Source organism: Aedes albopictus, chromosome 1 (genome assembly GCF_035046485.1).
Source record: "Aedes albopictus strain Foshan chromosome 1, AalbF5, whole genome shotgun sequence".
In the NCBI taxonomy this organism is placed as follows: Eukaryota; Metazoa; Arthropoda; class Insecta; order Diptera; family Culicidae; genus Aedes; species Aedes albopictus.
In genome coordinates, this window is record NC_085136.1 from 320,976,231 (window position 1) to 320,999,716 (window position 23,486).

Here is a 23,486-nt window from a genome sequence, read left to right on the forward strand (position 1 = left end):
TATAGAACTTTTTGGACAAACAATAAAAATTGTTGATTTTTTTGTCATTCATCAACACCTTTAAACAATCTGCTCTAGAACTGCTTTTTGCTTATTTTTTTTTTTCAAAGAATGCCCGCTTATTCTCGGTTGATCAAGCACAGTCAAATCCAACCAAATACGTCCCTGAATCTCTTAGCGAAGCGTGTTTTTACGAATTGGAAACAATTTTGTGAATTGGGACAGAAACCCCCATACACCGAAAAAACGCCTAAAAGTATGCAATGCCCTTGGATTTTCATCTAGTTTAAACTATTTTGTTCAAAATTTGTTACAACAATCCAATCAATGTACAGTACAAGTACAAATTTGTGATTTTTTTATGCATTTAACGAAAAGTTGCAGTTAGTTGATCAGTTTTATGAATGAGAAAATTTTGCCTGTCCAGATAACTTAATTTTTCCCTGTATACTAATGTACGTTAGCGGAGTACTTAGTAAAACTCCGTGAATTTAGCTATCAAGAATCATTATCTGAGAAATAATATAATGTATACAGTTCATGAACATTTGATCATGTTTCGCATGTAAGTTCTCATTGATTGGATTGTTGTTACACATTTTGAACACAACAGTTTAAATTAGATCAAAATCCAAGGGCATTGCATACTTTTAGGCGTTTATCGGTGTATGGGGGTTTCTGTCCCAATTTACAAAATTGTTGATCATGTTCAAATTAGGGAAAGATTGGACTATTTTACATGAAGCTTTAATGGCTTAATGGGCTTTGAAAAACGTTTGACTTAACCTAAAACTGTTTGTAGAATAAACAGTTATAGAGATTTAATTTAATTTAAATTCATAAATTTTAAGTAAATTGGTGTATTTTTCATATACATACCCAAGAAACCACGGAGCTGAAGTCGTATTGCGTGCAGATATACGGTATATGTAAAGCAATCACTACTTTACATGAACACCTAAAGTTTATTTAAAGTGTAAAAAGGCAATAGGAAGCAATCAGTGAAGTACTAGATTGAAAGTAGTGAGCTGGATTTTTGTATGGTGAGATGCTAAATTCTCCGTTTCTGCAATGAAATGGTGCAACCAGCGTGGGTATTATCATTTCTTGCCTAATTTGATGCTGTTTGAGTAAAACCTTGGGTTATTGTGTTGTTGAAGAGGCAAGAAATGGAAAATATAACAACACAGTGATCAAAAATTTCGCTCAAGCATCATCAAATTAGGCAACAAATCATAATACCTACGCAGTTTGCACCATTTCATTGTAGAAACGGAGAATTTATCATCTCGCCATAAAAAAATCCAGCTCACTACTTTCAATGTAGTACTACACTGATTGCTTCCTATTATGCAAAATTTATATGGTCTATAATTACCGTCTTGCATTTGGAAACGATGTTGAAGTTTTTGCTAATTTTGTGTTATATTTGAAAAATAATCTAATCGCTATAATTTTATTTCCGTGTAATCAATTTTAAGTTAAGTTAGACGTCTTTCAAAGCTCATTATATAAGTCATAAACGCTAAAAATTTCATTGCATTTGGTTAATTGAATCCGGAGATATAACAGTTTAAAATTTTCTATCCGCTAATTATGCCTTTTACTAGAATCTTTTAAACTTCATGTGAAATAGCCCTATCTTTTTGAGATGTAGACCATTGATAGGCAACTAGTTGATCAACTCACAGTGAATATTCCAGAATGTTTGATGCACTTAACGAAAAGTTACAGTTAGATGCCCGTTTTTTCAAAAGTACACCCATAACAAGAAATCCTACCAAGAATTGAGAATGATGTTTCTACCAGTTTCTATATTAAAACAATACAAAAAATGTGTGAAATCATCATAGGCTCGCTGTATTAAGAAGCGCTATACGGTTTTTGTACCACTACACACAAACACTTTTTTTTTTCAAGCAGAGACAAACCAGGTTGCGTCTAGAAATAACTTTCGCTTTGCTTTACCCCACGTCTCCACTTGACATAAATGTCTTGCCATTTTGCTGCGAGAAAAAGTAAACGCTCCAAAAATGTTCAACACCGCTGCTCTCCTTGCAAACAGCGAGAGAACATTTCTGTCATGAGATATCTCTCCGAAAAAAAGGCAAGACATTTCTGTCTAGTGGAGACGTCGGATCAGGAACGACCCGCTGATCTTCATGTGCTATTGTCTGCTGGTATTTTTCTTGTAGGGTTACACCTAGAAATTCTTTCGGAAATTCCTCTAGAGATTTCTGCAGGAGACCCTTCGCAGATTCTTTCAGCGATTCCTGTAGGAATTCCTCTATGGATGCCTTCAGATTTTTTTTTTGAGAAATTCTTTCAGTAATTATTGGTGGAATCCCTCCAGAGATTCTTTCAGGTATTCGGGTGGGTTGGGGGATTGATACCATCCAGAAATGCTCCAGAGATTCCCTCGGACATTTCTTCCAAAATTCCTCCACGAGTTATTCTTCTATAAGTTCCTCGAGGGATTTCTCCAAAAGTTTCTCCAGGTATTCATGCAAAGACTGCTTCATAAATTCATTTTTGGATTTATTCAGACCTTTCATTTGTTCAAGAAATATTTCTAGGCGTACCTACAGAGGATTCTTCAGTTCTTCCAGGATTTTTTTAGAGTTCCTTCAAAACATTCTTTTCCTTCAGAAATTTTCATAGTGATTCCTTAAAGAATTCCACCAGGGCTTTTGTTTTCAAAAATTTTCACTCATCTAGTGAAGCATTTCTCCTGAGGTGTCTCCACAAGTTCTTTAATTAGTTCAGAAATTTATACAGGGATTCCTTCGGAAATAAAATAAAAGTGTCCTTTTTGGAGGGAACTCCTCCAGAAATTCCTTAAGAAATATCTTCAGAAATTTCTTCATAAACTCCACCAACTGTGTTTATTTTGGGATTTTTTTTTTCAGAATTGTTCCATAAGTTTCTCATGTTTTTTTTAGGAATTCCTTCGAAGATATCTCAGAGAATTCCTTTAGGTATTCCCCCAACGATTATTTCAGGGATTTTTGTCCTTTCGTATTTCATATTCATATTTCATATTTCTGATGGAATCGCAGGAACAATTTCAAAAAGAATCATTGCATGGATTTCTACAAGAATACCTGAAGGAACTTCTCAATTGCTGGAGGAACATTTGGGGAAATTTCTGCAGCATTTTTAAAGGTTTTCTAGGAGAATTTTACGAAGAAAAATCCAATGAACAACTTTTGCTTATAATCCTAAAGAAATCCTTAAAAACTGAAAGAGTCCCTGGAGATATTTCCGTAGAAATTCCTGAAGAAGTTTTATAAGGAATACATGGAGGAATTACTAAGAGAATGCATCTCCAGTCTAATTCTTGTAAAAATCCCTGAAGGTATTTTTGAAGGAATTCGAGGAAAACTCCTGAAGAAATCTCAGGAGAAATATCTGAAGAAATTTCTAAAGGAATATCAAGGGAAACTTCCTGGAAAAGGCTTGGTGGAACTCCAAGAAGAATTTATTGTGAAACTCTAGAAGAGTTCTTGGAGAAATCCTTCAATAGAGTACCAGGAGGAAATTTTCAATTGAATTTGTGTAGAAATGGCTAGTAAATATTTCTGGAAATTTTCTGAATCCGTGGAAAAAAAAACTAGAGGTATCCTTGAAGGAAAAGCTGGAGGAATTTCTGAGGAAATATACAGAACATATACTGGAACACAAGAATCCCTGTATGAATTTCTGCAGGAATCCCTGGATCAGTTCTCGCTAGAATCACTGGAGTTAATAATGCAAGAATCTTTGCGGGAATAGGACAGATCGGTGAAGTACTAGATTTGTAGTAATGAGCTGAATTTTAGTATGGTGAGAAGCTCAATTCTCCGTTTCTGCAATGAAATGGTTAAAAAAGCGTGGGTATTATGATTCCTTGCCTAATTTGATGCTGTTTGAGCAAAACTTTAAACAACAGTGTTGTTCTTTTCTCCATTTCTTGCAATATAAACAACATAGTTATCCAAAGTTTTGCTCAAACAGCATCAAATTAGGCAAGGAATCATAATACCCACGCTTTTTGCACCATTTCTTTGCAGAAACGGAGAATTGACCTTCTCACCATACAAAAATTCAGCTCATTACTTCAAATCTAGTACTACACCGAACGTGCCCCATTCTTGTTTGATTTTCTGGATGAACCCCTGAAGTAATTTCTGGAGACTTTACTGCGGATGTTTCCAATGGCATCCTTGGGGAAATTCCCGAGGAAATCTCTGGAGGAGTTCGTGAAGAAATCCTGTATGAGTTCCGGTAGGAATCACCAGAATATTTTCTGTAAATCTCAATAATAAAGAAATTTAAAACTTATGGATTACCTGCACAAACTTCTGATTTCATCAGAGGGATTTTCCAAAGGACACTCTAGAAGACATACTGAAGTAATCCCAGGCGAAGTTTCAGAAGGAATCCATGGAAAATTTCCTATACGAATTCTTGGATAAATTTCTGAAGAAATTTTTAAGGGCATATTTGAAGGAAGCCCTGGAAAAAATTCTTAAAGATTCCTCTCAGCTGGAAGAATTTCTGGAAGGATCCATTGATTTTTTATGGATGAATCCTGGAGTAATTTCTGAAGATATCCATAGCGCAATTTTGGAAGGAATCCATAGAAGGTTTTCTAAAAGAATCTCTGGAGAGATTTCTGAAGGAATCCCTGCAAGAATTTCTAAAGGAAGCTTTGGCGGCTGGCCCGGATTTAAGGGGGGGCAAAGGGGGCAGGTGCCCCGGGCCCCCCGATTGAGGGGGCCCCCCAATAATCTCAAAGCACTATATATATTTGGTTCCACGAAACCATATAAAATGCACTTATCCTAGACTAGTTGTAATTGGGTTCCTTAAGGTATCCAGATTATTTCATAATCCAAATTAGGACTTGAGAACAAATCAAAATCCTAAATTTCATAACTTGTGGTACACTGGAACTATTTTTAGAATGGATTGACAGTTTTTTTATGATTTTTTCTTCAGTATGAGCTACCATTAAACATTGTAAAATAAATATTATAAATATTATAAAACCATTAAACATGTAAAATAATTTGGCCATTTCATCGAAAATTAACAAAAAAATAAACAATAGGGGGATTCACTTAACAGCGTAAACTGATTAAACTGATTAAACGTCGCGATCACCAAGGCAATCTTTGATTATTTCATTCGCAAAATCATGAAACATTTCAAATAAGCAGAAAATCATGGCTTACGCAGCAATTTAATCTGTTTAGTGAGTACCCCTAATAGAATTGTTCAGTATTGAAGTGAATTTCCCAGAATGACTATTTTGAGGAATTCGTTTTAACACTTGATTGCAGCAAATTCATCTCTAAAAAGATATACAGTATTCAACAATTAGAAAAAAAAATGTTTCTTGCTAGTTTTAGTGTGCGCGAATTTCTCTAAAGCCTCTTTAAACTTTGTATTTGGTTCAATAGAACCTAATATTCTGAAAACAATTGAGCCCATCTTCATCATGTTCGTCAAGGACAGATGTTATCATGGGAAAGGTATGATAATAATTACTGGAGATGTTAGGGAAATTCGGATCAATTTTGCGAACCTAGTTTCCAAAAACATCTCGGAGCAACGGTTATGCATATCTATATTTTGGGGTTCACCGACGTTTTAGAACATTTTTTGCTACATTTGCCTACTAAAGCCCTAACCCAGAGATAAACTTTTTATGGAACATCGAAAGTATGCAAAATTTGGCCTGAATGTTTCAAAGAACAATGCTACATCACAAAAGCATTTGAAAAGAAATGAAAAAAAAAAATATTTGAATGAACAAAACAAATGCGTAACAGTAGCAGTTTCTTCCGAAATAACAAAAAACAGTTCAAATTTAAAAAAAAGTACGAATTACACAGCATTGACATAAAAGTTAATGTGTGGTTTATATCTTTATAATATTGCTTTTGGAGGCCCACTCTATAGGGTTTGCCCCGGCCCCCCCGAAGCCTAAATCCGGCACTATTTGGCGGAACTTCATTATGAATCTCGGAAAAAAAAAAATAAAGGGAGCTCAGAAGGATGGTCTAAAGAAATTCTTCGTGAAATTTCTGGAGGAATTCTGAACTTTATAATTTCTGGAAGAAATTGCTTGAAATATGTTTGAAGTAATCCGTGCACGATTGTCCGAAAGAATCTCAGGAGAGATTTTTGAAAGAATCCATGGAGCAATGTTTTCAGAAGCCCTTGGAGCTCTGGAGGAATTTCTGTAGCAGTCCACGGATGATTTTTCAAAAGAATCCCTGGAGAACATTCTAAAGGAATCCGTGCAAGATTTTTTTAAAAGAAATCATTGGATGATTTTTTAACCCTCTAATACCCAATCCCGCCTTTAGACGGGGTATAGTTTGAGCATTTTTGTAATTTTTGTTTCGTGGAAAATCAATTTTTTTATATTTTTGGCTGATATTTAAGACTGTTCTTTATATCTCAAAATGGTTTTTGGTGTATTTTAAAGCGTATTTACATTTTTTTTAAATCATTGAAAAATTAATGTTTTAGTCACCTTTTAGAAGTCATTGTTTATTTTGTATTGAATCGCTACAATTAACATATTTTAAATTTTTCCCGAATCATTCTATCTTTGTTTAATAGTTTAAGGGGATCGAATACACTCTAAAATTATTTTCCTTAAAATTACACGGAAAAAAAATTTTCTGTGAAAAAAATTTAAAATAATAATATTTCAACAATAATCATAAAATCTCAAAATGTTTTCATCTCAAAAAATTCGTTCCCCCAATTGGCTTCCAGGAAAAATATAAAAGTGTGGGGATGTTCGAAAATAAAAATTAGAAAAATCAAAAACTGAAATTCACGAAATCGAGAATTAAAAAGAATCATCTTCCAAAACATGTTTAAATCGATTTTAGATGACGAAAAATGATATTAAGATCAAAATCAAAAATTTGGGTATTAGAGAGTTAAAGCAATCCATTGAATAATTTTGTATGGAATCCATAGAAGGATTTATAGAAGAGTTCTTTTTTTTAGTTTTTAATTTCTGGATAAATCTTTAGGGAATTTCAGAGACATTTTTGAATGAATCTATGGAATTACTTGAAGAATCCCTGAAAGAATTCCTAAAGGAATTCTCAGAGAAATGATTTCATGGAAGACTTTCTAAAGGAATCACTGGAGGAATTTTTGAAGAAATCGGTGAATGGTTTTCTAAATGAATCCTTCGAGAAATTTCTGGAGAAAGCTCTCGATGAATTTCTGAAGGAACTCTGATGAAGTTCAAGGAGGAATTTTTGAAACAATCCTGCAAGATTTTCTAAAATAAACCGTTAAGATTTTTTTGCAGTTTCTAATTGAAATTCCATATGATTGCTTAATAGATTTCTTGGAAGAATTATTAAAGTAATCCCTTGAGGAATCCCTAAAGACATTTTCGAAGGAATCCCTGAAGGATTTTTTATAGAAATATCTAGAAGAATTTCTGAAGACATCGGAGGACGAATTTTTGAAATAACCCCAGAGAGTAGTTTTATTATCACAGAGGTTTTTTTTTGCAAATATGAGGGCGCAAAAATAATCAATAATCAAATACCCGGTTTTCTTATATTCAGGAGAAGCAATTTCCAATATCATAAAGGATATTTTTTAACGTTTGGAGGCACAAAATTTGTTATATTCACAGACGCAGAATAGTTCGAAAGATCATTTTATTAAATTCAAGAAGGCGGAATACAATTTTCTTCACACTGGAAAAAAGATTTTACTCACATTATGGGAAGCAAAATATTTTGAAAAATGACACAGATTACTTTTTCTAAATTTATGAGGGCGCTCAAGCGCTTCGAGAAAATTTCATGAAAATTCTTACATACAGAGCTCTTCCAAAATCACAAAGGATTTTTTATTCTTTCTTGGGGGCAAAAAAAATATCAAAAAGGAAATTTTTCCATGTGGACGCAGAAATATAAATCAAATAGGCGACTTTCTTGCAGCAAAAAGAAGGAAAGAAAATTCTTTAAAAAAATTTTGGCGGTTTTTTAACATTAAATAAGAAGTACCTAGGTAAGAGGTTTATAAAGGAACAAAAATTGATATTACAAAACTGACGTCGTATTGGAATGGTCGGAGGACACCGGATTTTGTTTCTTTCAAGGTGATTTTTGATGGAAAATACAAAGCTCGTGCATTGGATCCCTCTTCGTGGCCGATTAATGTCAGATTCAGAGAATTCGTCAGTAGATGTAACAACACTTGGAGACCGTGAAGAGTTGATTTGTTTGACTGTTTGTTCGATCAGATATTTTTTAGGATTTTTGTGATGAATGATGTTCAGTGTTTGTTGAGATGAATTTTATATTTCGTTTAGTACTAAGTCTATTGTTGTGTTAGGTGAAAATGCTGCGAGTGAATAATTGTTGTTTTTATAATTTTAAGATATTCAATAAGACTCACTAAAGTCAGTTGAATTAACGAATAAAATAAATAAATAAATAAATAATAGTGCACCAGAAATTCGGACGCACAAATTTCAAGATGCAAACTTCAGGCAACAGTGCATTTCATTATTCTGTTCTTGCTCACATGCAATAAGCTTAAAATAAGAAGATCAGATGCGCTGGTTTTGTTTACGACGAGATTTGTGCGCTCAAAATCGTGAGTAGGTGCCAAAGTTGGCCATTGTGGCGGTCATTTTGGGATTCTTACAAGTCTGTCCTTAAGTAACTTAAGTTACTAAACCCCCGTGTGTTCATATAGGAAAGTGTTGGTGTCTGCGCCGATTTGACCGAAGCGATGACTTCTGCAGGAATCCCTGGTTCTGATTTGGTCTTTTTAGGGGTCATTGAAAAATACGTATTATTTTTTCCTACTACCGATGGGTATAGGACATGGCCATATATAGACAATATTTGGCTATTTCTCAACTAGGCAGGCACAACTTAATAAAGTAAATGCATTGGACTCTTCTCAGACGTGTATTTGATTATTCTGAGTTGGTCTCGTTAGGGGTCATTGCAAAATACGTAACATTTTTTCCTGCTAATGATGGATATGGGACATGGCTATATATAGGCAATATTTGGTTATTTCTCATCTCGGCAGGCACAACTTAATAAAGTAAATGCATTGGACTCTTCTCAGAAGTGTATTTGATGATTCTGAGTTGGTCTCGTTAGGGGTCATTGCAAAATACGTAACTTTTTTTTCCTGCTAATGATGGGTATGGGACATGGCTATATATAGGCAATATTTGGCTATTTCTCATCTCGGCAGGCACAACTTAATAAAGTAAATGCATTGGACTTTTCTCAGAAGTGTATTTGATGATTCTGAGTTGGTCTCGTTAGGGGTCATTGCAAAATACGTAACTTTTTTTTCCTACTATTGATGAGTATGGGATATGGCCATATATAGGCAATATTTGGCTATTTCTCATCTCGGCAGGCACAACTTAATAAAGTAAATGCATTGGACTCTTCTCAGACGTGTATTTGATGATTCTGAGTTGGTCTCGTTAGGGGTCATTGCAAAATACGTAACTTTTTTTCCTGCTAATGATGGGTATGGGACATGGCTATATATAGGCAATATTTGGCTATTTCTCATCTCGGCAGGCACAACTTAATAAAGTAAATGCATTGGACTCTTCTCAGACGTGTATTTGATTATTCTGAGTTGGTCTTGTTAGGGGTCATTGAAAAATACGTATTATTTTTTCCTACTACCGATGGGTATAGGACATGGTCATATATAGACAATATTTGGCTATTTCTCAACTAGGCAGGCACAACTTAATAAAGTAAATGCATTGGACTCTTCTCAGACGTGTATTTGATTATTCTGAGTTGGTCTCGTTAGGGGTCATTGTAAAATACGTAACTTTTTTTCCTGCTATTGATGGGTATGGCACATGGCCATATATAGGCAATATTTGGCTATTTCTCATCTCGGCAGGCACAACTTAATAAAGTAAATGCATTGGACTCTTCTCAGAAGTGTATTTGATGATTCTGAGTTGGTCTCGTTAGGGGCCATTGCAAAATACGTAACTTTTTTTCCTGCTAATGATGGGTATGGGACATGGCCATATATAGGCAATATTTGGTTATTTCTCATCTCGGCAGGCACAACTTAATAAAGTAAATGCATTGGACTCTTCTCAGAAGTGTATTTGATGATTCTGAGTTGGTCTCGTTAGGGGTCATTGCAAAATACGTAACTTTTTTTCCTGCTAATGATGGGTATGGGACATGGCCATATATAGGCAATATTTGGTTATTTCTCATCTCGGCAGGCACAACTTAATAAAGTAAATGCATTGGACTTTTCTCAGACGTGTATTTGATGATTCTGAGTTGGTCTCGTTAGGGGTCATTGCAAAATACGTAACTTTTTTTTCCTACTATTGATGAGTATGGGATATGGCCATATATAGGCAATATTTGGTTATTTCTCATCTCGGCAGGCACAACTTAATAAAGTAAATGCATTGGACTCTTCTCAGAAGTGTATTTGATGATTCTGAGTTGGTCTCGTTAGGGGTCATTGCAAAATACGTAACTTTTTTTTCCTACTATTGATGAGTATGGGACATGGCCATATATAGGCAATATTTGGTTATTTCTCATCTCGGCAGGCACAACTTAATAAAGTAAATGCATTGGACTCTTCTCAGAAGTGTATTTGATGATTCTGAGTTGGTCTCGTTAGGGGTCATTGAAAAATACGTAACTTTTTTTCCTGCTAATGATGGGTATGGGACATGGCCATATATAGGCAATATTTGGCTATTTCTCATCTCGGCAGGCACAACTTAATAAAGTAAATGCATTGGACTTTTCTCAGAAGTGTATTTGATGATTCTGAGTTGGTCTCGTTAGGGGTCATTGCAAAATACGTAACTTTTTTTCCTACTATTGATGAGTATGGGATATGGCCATATATAGGCAATATTTGGTTATTTCTCATCTCGGCAGGCACAACTTAATAAAGTAAATGCATTGGACTCTTCTCAGACGTGTATTTGATTATTCTGAGTTGGTCTCGTTAGGGGTCATTGCAAAATACGTAACTTTTTTTCCTACTATTGATGAGTATGGGATATGGCCATATATAGGCAATATTTGGTTATTTCTCATCTCGGCAGGCACAACTTAATAAAGTAAATGCATTGGACTCTTCTCAGAAGTGTATTTGATGATTCTGAGTTGGTCTCGTTAGGGGTCATTGAAAAATACGTAACTTTTTTTCCTGCTAATGATGGGTATGGGACATGGCCATATATAGGCAATATTTGGCTATTTCTCATCTCGGCAGGCACAACTTAATAAAGTAAATGCATTGGACTCTTCTCAGAAGTGTATTTGATGATTCTGAGTTGGTCTCGTTAGGGGTCATTGCAAAATACGTAACTTTTTTTCCTACTATTGATGAGTATGGGATATGGCCATATATAGGCAATATTTGGTTATTTCTCATCTCGGCAGGCACAACTTAATAAAGTAAATGCATTGGACTCTTCTCAGACGTGTATTTGATTATTCTGAGTTGGTCTCGTTAGGGGTCATTGCAAAATACGTAACATTTTTTCCTGCTAATGATGGGTATGGGACATGGCTATATATAGGCAATATTTGGTTATTTCTCATCTCGGCAGGCACAACTTAATAAAGTAAATGCATTGGACTCTTCTCAGAAGTGTATTTGATGATTCTGAGTTGGTCTCGTTAGGGGTCATTGCAAAATACGTAACTTTTTTTTCCTACTATTGATGAGTATGGGATATGGCCATATATAGGCAATATTTGGTTATTTCTCATCTCGGCAGGCACAACTTAATAAAGTAAATGCATTGGACTCTTCTCAGACGTGTATTTGATTATTCTGAGTTGGTCTCGTTAGGGGTCATTGCAAAATACGTAACATTTTTTCCTGCTAATGATGGGTATGGGACATGGCCATATATAGGCAATATTTGGCTATTTCTCATCTCGGCAGGCACAACTTAATAAAGTAAATGCATTGGACTCTTCTCAGAAATGTATTTGATGATTCTGAGTTGGTCTCGTTAGGGGTCATTGCAAAATACGTAACTTTTTTTCCTGCTAATGATGGGTATGGGACATGGCCATATATAGGCAATATTTGGCTATTTCTCATCTCGGCAGGCACAACTTAATAAAGTAAATGCATTGGACTTTTCTCAGAAGTGTATTTGATGATTCTGAGTTGGTCTCGTTAGGGGTCATTGCAAAATACGTAACTTTTTTTTCCTACTATTGATGAGTATGGGATATGGCCATATATAGGCAATATTTGGTTATTTCTCATCTCGGCAGGCACAACTTAATAGAGTAAATGCATTGGACTCTTCTCAGAAGTGTATTTGATGATTCTGAGTTGGTCTCGTTAGGGGTCATTGCAAAATACGTAACTTTTTTTTCCTACTATTGATGAGTATGGGACATGGCCATATATAGGCAATATTTGGTTATTTCTCATCTCGGCAGGCACAACTTAATAAAGTAAATGCATTGGACTCTTCTCAGAAGTGTATTTGATGATTCTGAGTTGGTCTCGTTAGGGGTCATTGAAAAATACGTAACTTTTTTTCCTGCTAATGATGGGTATGGGACATGGCCATATATAGGCAATATTTGGCTATTTCTCATCTCGGCAGGCACAACTTAATAAAGTAAATGCATTGGACTCTTCTCAGACGTGTATTTGATTATTCTGAGTTGGTCTCGTTAGGGGTCATTGCAAAATACGTAACTTTTTTTTCCTACTATTGATGAGTATGGGATATGGCCATATATAGGCAATATTTGGTTATTTCTCATCTCGGCAGGCACAACTTAATAAAGTAAATGCATTGGACTCTTCTCAGAAGTGTATTTGATGATTCTGAGTTGGTCTCGTTAGGGGTCATTGAAAAATACGTAACTTTTTTTTCCTGCTAATGATGGGTATGGGACATGGCCATATATAGGCAATATTTGGCTATTTCTCATCTCGGCAGGCACAACTTAATAAAGTAAATGCATTGGACTCTTCTCAGAAGTGTATTTGATGATTCTGAGTTGGTCTCGTTAGGGGTCATTGCAAAATACGTAACTTTTTTTTCCTACTATTGATGAGTATGGGATATGGCCATATATAGGCAATATTTGGTTATTTCTCATCTCGGCAGGCACAACTTAATAAAGTAAATGCATTGGACTCTTCTCAGAAGTGTATTTGATGATTCTGAGTTGGTCTCGTTAGGGGTCATTGCAAAATACGTAACTTTTTTTTCCTACTATTGATGAGTATGGGACATGGCCATATATAGGCAATATTTGGTTATTTCTCATCTCGGCAGGCACAACTTAATAAAGTAAATGCATTGGACTCTTCTCAGAAGTGTATTTGATGATTCTGAGTTGGTCTCGTTAGGGGTCATTGAAAAATACGTAACTTTTTTTCCTGCTAATGATGGGTATGGGACATGGCCATATATAGGCAATATTTGGCTATTTCTCATCTCGGCAGGCACAACTTAATAAAGTAAATGCATTGGACTTTTCTCAGAAGTGTATTTGATGATTCTGAGTTGGTCTCGTTAGGGGTCATTGCAAAATACGTAACTTTTTTTCCTACTATTGATGAGTATGGGATATGGCCATATATAGGCAATATTTGGTTATTTCTCATCTCGGCAGGCACAACTTAATAAAGTAAATGCATTGGACTCTTCTCAGACGTGTATTTGATTATTCTGAGTTGGTCTCGTTAGGGGTCATTGCAAAATACGTAACTTTTTTTCCTACTATTGATGAGTATGGGATATGGCCATATATAGGCAATATTTGGTTATTTCTCATCTCGGCAGGCACAACTTAATAAAGTAAATGCATTGGACTCTTCTCAGAAGTGTATTTGATGATTCTGAGTTGGTCTCGTTAGGGGTCATTGAAAAATACGTAACTTTTTTTCCTGCTAATGATGGGTATGGGACATGGCCATATATAGGCAATATTTGGCTATTTCTCATCTCGGCAGGCACAACTTAATAAAGTAAATGCATTGGACTCTTCTCAGAAGTGTATTTGATGATTCTGAGTTGGTCTCGTTAGGGGTCATTGCAAAATACGTAACTTTTTTTCCTACTATTGATGAGTATGGGATATGGCCATATATAGGCAATATTTGGTTATTTCTCATCTCGGCAGGCACAACTTAATAAAGTAAATGCATTGGACTCTTCTCAGACGTGTATTTGATTATTCTGAGTTGGTCTCGTTAGGGGTCATTGCAAAATACGTAACATTTTTTCCTGCTAATGATGGGTATGGGACATGGCTATATATAGGCAATATTTGGTTATTTCTCATCTCGGCAGGCACAACTTAATAAAGTAAATGCATTGGACTCTTCTCAGAAGTGTATTTGATGATTCTGAGTTGGTCTCGTTAGGGGTCATTGCAAAATACGTAACTTTTTTTTCCTACTATTGATGAGTATGGGATATGGCCATATATAGGCAATATTTGGTTATTTCTCATCTCGGCAGGCACAACTTAATAAAGTAAATGCATTGGACTCTTCTCAGACGTGTATTTGATTATTCTGAGTTGGTCTCGTTAGGGGTCATTGCAAAATACGTAACATTTTTTCCTGCTAATGATGGGTATGGGACATGGCCATATATAGGCAATATTTGGCTATTTCTCATCTCGGCAGGCACAACTTAATAAAGTAAATGCATTGGACTCTTCTCAGAAATGTATTTGATGATTCTGAGTTGGTCTCGTTAGGGGTCATTGCAAAATACGTAACTTTTTTTCCTGCTAATGATGGGTATGGGACATGGCCATATATAGGCAATATTTGGCTATTTCTCATCTCGGCAGGCACAACTTAATAAAGTAAATGCATTGGACTTTTCTCAGAAGTGTATTTGATGATTCTGAGTTGGTCTCGTTAGGGGTCATTGCAAAATACGTAACTTTTTTTTCCTACTATTGATGAGTATGGGATATGGCCATATATAGGCAATATTTGGTTATTTCTCATCTCGGCAGGCACAACTTAATAGAGTAAATGCATTGGACTCTTCTCAGAAGTGTATTTGATGATTCTGAGTTGGTCTCGTTAGGGGTCATTGCAAAATACGTAACTTTTTTTTCCTACTATTGATGAGTATGGGACATGGCCATATATAGGCAATATTTGGTTATTTCTCATCTCGGCAGGCACAACTTAATAAAGTAAATGCATTGGACTCTTCTCAGAAGTGTATTTGATGATTCTGAGTTGGTCTCGTTAGGGGTCATTGAAAAATACGTAACTTTTTTTCCTGCTAATGATGGGTATGGGACATGGCCATATATAGGCAATATTTGGCTATTTCTCATCTCGGCAGGCACAACTTAATAAAGTAAATGCATTGGACTCTTCTCAGACGTGTATTTGATTATTCTGAGTTGGTCTCGTTAGGGGTCATTGCAAAATACGTAACTTTTTTTTCCTACTATTGATGAGTATGGGATATGGCCATATATAGGCAATATTTGGTTATTTCTCATCTCGGCAGGCACAACTTAATAAAGTAAATGCATTGGACTCTTCTCAGAAGTGTATTTGATGATTCTGAGTTGGTCTCGTTAGGGGTCATTGAAAAATACGTAACTTTTTTTTCCTGCTAATGATGGGTATGGGACATGGCCATATATAGGCAATATTTGGCTATTTCTCATCTCGGCAGGCACAACTTAATAAAGTAAATGCATTGGACTCTTCTCAGAAGTGTATTTGATGATTCTGAGTTGGTCTCGTTAGGGGTCATTGCAAAATACGTAACTTTTTTTCCTACTATTGATGAGTATGGGATATGGCCATATATAGGCAATATTTGGTTATTTCTCATCTCGGCAGGCACAACTTAATAAAGTAAATGCATTGGACTCTTCTCAGACGTGTATTTGATTATTCTGAGTTGGTCTCGTTAGGGGTCATTGCAAAATACGTAACATTTTTTCCTGCTAATGATGGGTATGGGACATGGCTATATATAGGCAATATTTGGTTATTTCTCATCTCGGCAGGCACAACTTAATAAAGTAAATGCATTGGACTCTTCTCAGAAGTGTATTTGATGATTCTGAGTTGGTCTCGTTAGGGGTCATTGCAAAATACGTAACTTTTTTTTCCTACTATTGATGAGTATGGGATATGGCCATATATAGGCAATATTTGGTTATTTCTCATCTCGGCAGGCACAACTTAATAAAGTAAATGCATTGGACTCTTCTCAGAAATGTATTTGATGATTCTGAGTTGGTCTCGTTAGGGGTCATTGCAAAATACGTAACTTTTTTTCCTGCTAATGATGGGTATGGGACATGGCCATATATAGGCAATATTTGGCTATTTCTCATCTCGGCAGGCACAACTTAATAAAGTAAATGCATTGGACTCTTCTCAGACGTGTATTTGATTATTCTGAGTTGGTCTCGTTAGGGGTCATTGCAAAATACGTAACTTTTTTTTCCTACTATTGATGAGTATGGGATATGGCCATATATAGGCAATATTTGGTTATTTCTCATCTCGGCAGGCACAACTTAATAAAGTAAATGCATTGGACTCTTCTCAGAAGTGTATTTGATGATTCTGAGTTGGTCTCGTTAGGGGTCATTGCAAAATACGTAACTTTTTTTCCTGCTAATGATGGGTATTAGACTGGGTCAACAAAGTCGATTTTTTAGAACAAAGCTTTTTCGATTCCTTTTAGCGTCCTAAGCAACTGTGCAAAATTTGGGAGCGATTGGTTGCTTCCCCGCATTCCGCATTGCAATTGAAATTTGTATGGAATTTAGTATGGGAAAACGTGGTTTTTTGAATTTTTGCCATAAATTGAAATTATTCGTCTAAAACGATCTAACTAATGACGTTGAAGTATAGCCTAGGATATGCTGAAAAACTTTACTGAAGACCGAAAAGTGATCCAACACTTGTGAAAAAAGTTATAACGTGCAGATTGCCCGGTGGTGCTTAACATTTAACATGTAAAGGAATAACATCAATAATAAAATCTCAATTTTTGGCCCAAGTTACGAGGCGAATAACTTTTTTCACAAGCGTCGGATCACTTTGCGGTCTTCGGTAAAGTTTTTCGGCATATCCTAGGCTATACTTTAACGTTATTGGTTACATGGTGTTAGACAAAAGAATTCAACTTATGAGTAAAATGTAAAAAAGTACGTTTTCCCATACTAACTTCCATACAAATTTCAATCGCAATGCGGAATACGGGGACGCAACCAATCGCTTCCAAATTTTGCACAGTTGTTTTGGACGCTAATATAGATTGAAAAACCTTTGTTCCGGGTTGATACGATCAAATTTAAAGTTTCTCCATATAACGTTGACCCACTCTAATGGGTATGGGACATGGCCATATATAGGCAATATTTGGCTATTTCTAATCTCGGCAGGCACAACTTAATAAAGTAAATGCATTGGACTTTTCTCAGAAGTGTATTTGATGATTCTGAGTTGGTCTCGTTAGGGGTCATTGCAAAATACGTAACCTTTTTTTCCTACTATTGATGAGTATGGGATATGGCCATATATAGGCAATATTTGGCTATTTCTCATCTCGGCAGGCACAACTTAATAAAGTAAATGCATTGGACTCTTCTCAGAAGTGTATTTGATGATTCTGAGTTGGTCTCGTTAGGGGTCATTGCAAAATACGTAATTTTTTTTCCTGCTAATGATGGGTATGGGACATGGCCATATATAGGCAATATTTGGTTATTTCTCATCTCGGCAGGCACAACTTAATAAAGTAAATGCATTGGACTTTTCTCAGAAGTGTATTTGATGATTCTGAGTTGGTCTCGTTAGGGGTCATTGCAAAATACGTAACTTTTTTTTCCTACTATTGATGAGTATGGGATATGGCCATATATATGCAATATTTGGTTATTTCTCATCTCGGCAGGCACAACTTAATAAAGTAAATGCATTGGACTCTTCTCAGACGTGTATTTGATTATTCTGAGTTGGTCTCGTTAGGGGTCATTGCAAAATACGTAACATTTTTTCCTGCTAATGATGGGTATGGGACATGGCCATATATAGGCAATATTTGGCTATTTCTCATCTCGGCAGGCACAACTTAATAAAGTAAATGCATTGGACTCTTCTCAGAAGTGTATTTGATGATTCTGAGTTGGTCTCGTTAGGGGTCATTGCAAAATACGTAACTTTTTTTCCTACTATTGATGAGTATGGGATATGGCCATATATAGGCAATATTTGGTTATTTCTCATCTCGGCAGGCACAACTTAATAAAGTAAATGCATTGGACTCTTCTCAGAAGTGTTTTTGATGATTCTGAGTTGGTCTCGTTAGGGGTCATTGAAAAATACGTAACATTTTTTTGCTACTGCTTAAGGTTATGGGGCATGATCAAATGTAGGCTTTATTCTTGTTTATTGCTAAAATAGGCATGTTTGCTCTACTAATCAAATACGAACTTCGTGAATAAGTGTTAATTGAGAATTGCGTTTAAAAAAAATTAAAAAGCTAAAATGATCAACAAACTACATACAGAAAATAAGAATAACCGAGTCATAATTCAGAAAACGTGTTTTTTCCTTTGAATTTTGAGAAAAGTTTGGATAATTTGCAATTCTCAATTGAGAAAAAAAATTCAAATTCCGATTTTCAACTGCTCGCATAAGTCCTGTTCAATGAAGTAAGTTGAACATGGTCGAAGTTGCTGCTGCATCCTGCGCTTACCCATTTGTCTACGAATTGGCTTCATTGAACAGGACTATAAATATTTTCTGGCGTTCGATTTGCATAGGGCGAATCTGTATAAAAATCACAGCAAACATACGACCTATTCACATCGAACTCCATCGAACTGCAGTTTCGATTGGAATGGCAAGAATGCCCCGTGCACGGACATCGTTTTAAAAACGAGTTTTGCGCTAGCAACTTGCATGCAAGCATCAGTTCAATAACGCCCCTATCTACTGCTACGCCCTGTTTGCTAGCGCGATCCGATGTCTCGCGCATTTAACTTAGCTGAGCAGTGGGACAGTATGCGTAGAAAAACAACATGGTACAGATATGCTTAGAACGGCAGTTTAATCAATCGACAGTAAGTTTTCGTTTCTCTGTTATTTGCATGGAATATAATATATTTTTATTTAATTGTAATAAATTTTCAGTTCGTCACAGCAAAACACAACACAGCACTAGACTAATCGGCACAGCAATAAAAACATCTTTAAACCTGTAGAAGCAAACAAACTCCTCCCAGCGTCCACTTTGCCGGGTTCTCCTTGGACTTCAAGTTGAACGTCCACACGTAAGTAGGTCCTCGATCCCTGTAAATTAAAAAAAAAAACAATTGGCTTCTTTAACCCTTCCGTTACCAACCCCCCATAACGAGAGTGCGAAAAAACATTCTTTTCGTTATAACTTTTTTGTTTTTCAATATTTTTCGACCAAATTTTGACACAATAAGCGGATATCCTTCTATTTTAAGGATTTGCTAGGGATTGTTGGAATGGCCACCTGGTTCCGGAGTTATTCCGGAATCAAAATGGGTCATTCGATTTGGCCATTTGGAAAAAGTAAATTTTCGATATGAGAGCCGTTCAGTTTTCAGACCTAAGTGCACTAGAATGATAGAAAAATTTGTCTAGAAGTCCATCCCGGTCACTACGTGCCTTGGAACCCGTTTTACGGATGTTCCGGGGAACCGGTTCCGGGGTCAATTTTTGAATATGATTCAATACCATCATGCGACACCTCAAACTTCGTGATTTTTCAAGATGCATCATTCTGTGCTATTTTGGCGTTGTCTGAAATACTTTTAGCCATTTTGGAACCGGTATTCGGATTTCCCGGGAATCGGTTCCGGTGGTTCCAGGGTCCAATTTTCGAAAATAAACAAACACCATCATGCGACATATCAAACTTCATGATTTTGAAAATTATGGCACTTTATCATAATGGTTGGCCAATAAGGATACATTTGGCCATTATGGAATCGTTATACAGATTTTCCGGATTCCAGTTCCGGGGCCAAGTTTTGAAAAAATTCCTCCGGAAATTCCTTCAGGAATTCCTCCAGGAATTCCCCCAGGTATTCCTCCGAAAATTCCTCCAGGAGTTCCTCTGGAAATTCCTCCAGGAATTCCTCGAGGAATTCTTCCAGGAATTGCTTTCGGAATTCCGTCAGGAATTTCTCCCGGAATTCCTCCGGAAATTCTTCCAGGAATTCCTCCGGAAATTCCTCCAGGAATTCCTCCGAAAATTCCTCCAGGAGTTCTTCTGGAAATTCCTCCAGGAATTCCTCGAGGAATTCTTCCAGGAATTCCTTTCGGAATTCCGTCAGGAATTTCTCCCGGAATTCCTCCGGAAATTCCTCCAGAAATTCCTCCGGAAATTCCTCCAGGAATTCCTCCGGAAATTCCTCCAGGAATTCCTCCGGAAATTCCTCAGGAAATACCTCGAAGTATTCCTTGAAGAACTTCTGGAGAAGCTCTTGAGGCAATTCCAAGAGAAACTCCCGCAAGAATTTACAGGGAGTATTCCTGGAGAAATTCTCGGAGGAATTTTCGAAGGAACTCCTGGAGGAAATGTTGGAGGAGTTTTTGGAATATTTTTTGAAGGAATTTCCGGAGGAATTCCTGGAGTAATTTCCGGAGGAATTTCCGGAGGAATTCCTGGAGGAATTTCCGGAGGAATTCCTGGAGGAATTTCCGGAGGAATTCCTGGAGGAATTTCCGGAGGAATTCCTGGAGGAATTTCCGGAGGAATTTCCGGAGGAATTCCTGGAGGAATTTCCGGAGGAATTCCTGGAGGAATTTCCGGAGGAATTCCTGGAGGAATTTCCGGAGGAATTCCTGGAGGAATTTCCGGAGGAATTCCTGGAGGAATTTCCGGAGGAATTCCTGGAGGAATTTCCGGAGGTATTCCTGGAGGAATTTCCGGAGGAATTCCTGGAGGAATTTCCGGAGGAATTCCTGGAGGAATTTCCGGAGGAATTCCTGGAGGAATTTCCGGAGGAATTCCTGGAGGAATTTCCGGAGGAATTCCTGGAGGAATTTCCGGAGGAATTCCTGGAGGAATTTCCGGAGGAATTCCTGGAGGAATTTCCGGAGGAATTTCCGGAGGAATTCCTGGAGGAATTTCCGGAGGAATTCCTGGAGGAATTTCCGGAGGAATTCCTGGAGGAATTTCCGGAGGAATTCCTGGAGGAATTTCCGAAGGAATTCCTGGAGTAACTTCCGGAGGAATTCCTGGAGTAATTTCAGGAGGAATTCCTGGAGGAATTTCCAGAGGAATTCCTGGAAGAATTTCCGGAGGAATTCCTGGAGGAATTTCCGGAGGAATTCCGGGAGAAATTCCTGGCGGAATTCCTGGAAGAATTCCTGGAGGAATTTTCGGTGGAATTCCTGGGGGAATTCCTGGAGGAATTCCTGGAGGAATTCCTGGAGGAATTCCTGGAATAATTCCTGGAGGAATTCCTGCAGGAATACTGGAGGAATTCCTGGAGGAATTTCTGGAGGAACTCCTGGAGGAATTTCCGGAGGAATTCCTGGATGAATTTCCGGAGGAATTCCTGGATGAATTTCCGGAGTAATTTCCGGAGGAATTCCTGGAGGAATTCTTAGAGAAATTTCCGGAGGAATTCCTGGAAGATTTTCCGTAGGAATTCCTGGTGTTCATCTTCGAAAAATTGACCCCGGAATCACCGGAACCGATTCCCGGGAAATCTGAATACCGGTTCTACAATGGCCAACAGTATTTCAGATAAAGCAATATTAGCCCAGAATGATGTATTTTGAAAATCACGATGTTTGAGATGCCGCATGACGATATTGAACCATTTTCAAAACTTGGCCCCGGAACTGGAATCCGGAAAATCTGTATACCAATTCCATAATGGCCAAATGTATCCTAAGTGGCCAACCATTATGATAAAGTGCCATAATTTTCAAAATCATGTCGCATGATGGTGTTTGTTTATTTTCGAAAATTGGACCCTGGAACCACTGGAACCGATTCCCGGGAAATCCGAATACCGGTTCCAAAATGGCCAACAGTATTTCAGACAACGCCAAAACAGCACAGAATGATGCATCTTGAAAAATCACGAAGTTTGAGGTGTCGCATGATGGTATTGATTCATATTCAAAAATTGACCCCGGAACCGGTTCCCCGGAACATCCGTAAAACGGGTTCCAAGGCACGTAGTGACCGGGATGGACTTCTAGACAAATTTTTCTATCATTCTAGTGCACTTAGGTCTGAAAACTGAACGGCTCTCATATCGAAAATTTACTTTTTCCAAAATGGCCAAATCGAATGACCCATTTTGATTCCGGAATAACTCCGGAACCAGGTGGCCATTCCAACAATCCCTAGCAAATCTTTAAAATAGAAGGATATCCGCTTATTGTGTCAAAATTTGGTCGAAAAATATTGAAAAACAAAAAATTTATAACGAAAATAATGTTTTTTCGCACTCTCGTTATGGGGGGTTGGTAACGGAAGGGTTAATGGTGTTGAGATAACACCATATTCTGAATCTGCATGCCAAACTGAGCCGAAATCCAAATTTTCATTAATTTTGGAGCCCGGGAACCTATCTAAAAATCAGTTTGAAGTTTGTATGGGAGAGATTTGTCGAATCACCCCTCGTCGCATTTTGTACTGGACGGAGCTGTCAATCAGTTACCCAGCTGTCAGAAAGTGTTTTCAAAAAATCTCTTAGAAATTGATTTTAACTACCAAAAAAAAGTTCTAAAAATCTGAAAAAAATCATGGTGGCTCAGAAAAAGGTGCTCTGTCGCTGAGGATTGCGGACTGAAATTTGACAGCAGCCTGGCTGCTGCCAAACCTCCAAAATGATCAGAGTGTGCCTGGATACACAACATATTTGCTGAGTCACGCTAAAGCAAGTGAAACGTTCAATGACACACAAACTTGTCATCATATACAAAAAACGTTTGAAACGTGTGAAAATCATGTGTAAAACTTACCCAAAATTTGTAAATTATTCTTCCAAGTCCATGTGGTATCAGCTGATTGATTATATACGTTTAATTGTATCTTTAGCTGCAATCAGTATGTTTAAATTTTGTGTGGAGTAGTTCATGCGTGCACTGTGAAATTGATCTCCATAGAGATAAGCAACTCAACAACGGGGAGCACAGGAAGAAAAGATACGTGCTCAAATTGAATGACTAAAAAAGTTGAGTCCGCATCCCTCAGCTCTGTCGTATAGAATCAAAAAATCAATACATTTTTCAAAATTTAAAACCCCAATTGAAAATGTTGCAAATTTAAACATACCATTTCCATATCTTACCTTGTTTTATAAACCGGGCACTCGTAAATGTTCTTCGTCTCCTGTTTGTCCTGGGTAATAGCTTTGATAAATATGACCGGCATCTGTGGGAACAGTTCCTTCAACTGCGAACTG

At 36.9% G+C, this 23,486-nt stretch overlaps 1 protein-coding gene and 1 long non-coding RNA gene across 2 annotated transcripts in view; one reads left to right on the forward strand and one right to left on the reverse strand.

Moving 5' to 3' along the window:
• The window catches only part of LOC134285765 (uncharacterized), a 578,496-nt gene that overhangs the window by 409,636 nt on the left and 145,374 nt on the right, over nucleotides 1–23,486 (forward strand). The window lies entirely within an intron of this gene.
• On the reverse strand, nucleotides 19,152–23,486 carry LOC134287730 (dynein beta chain, ciliary-like; the record flags this gene model as incomplete). The annotated part of the gene is given in 2 exon segments (XM_062850435.1): nucleotides 19,152–19,374; nucleotides 23,373–23,486. Coding segments are annotated over 2 exon segments (214 nt in total), but the record flags the coding sequence as incomplete, so codon positions are not given.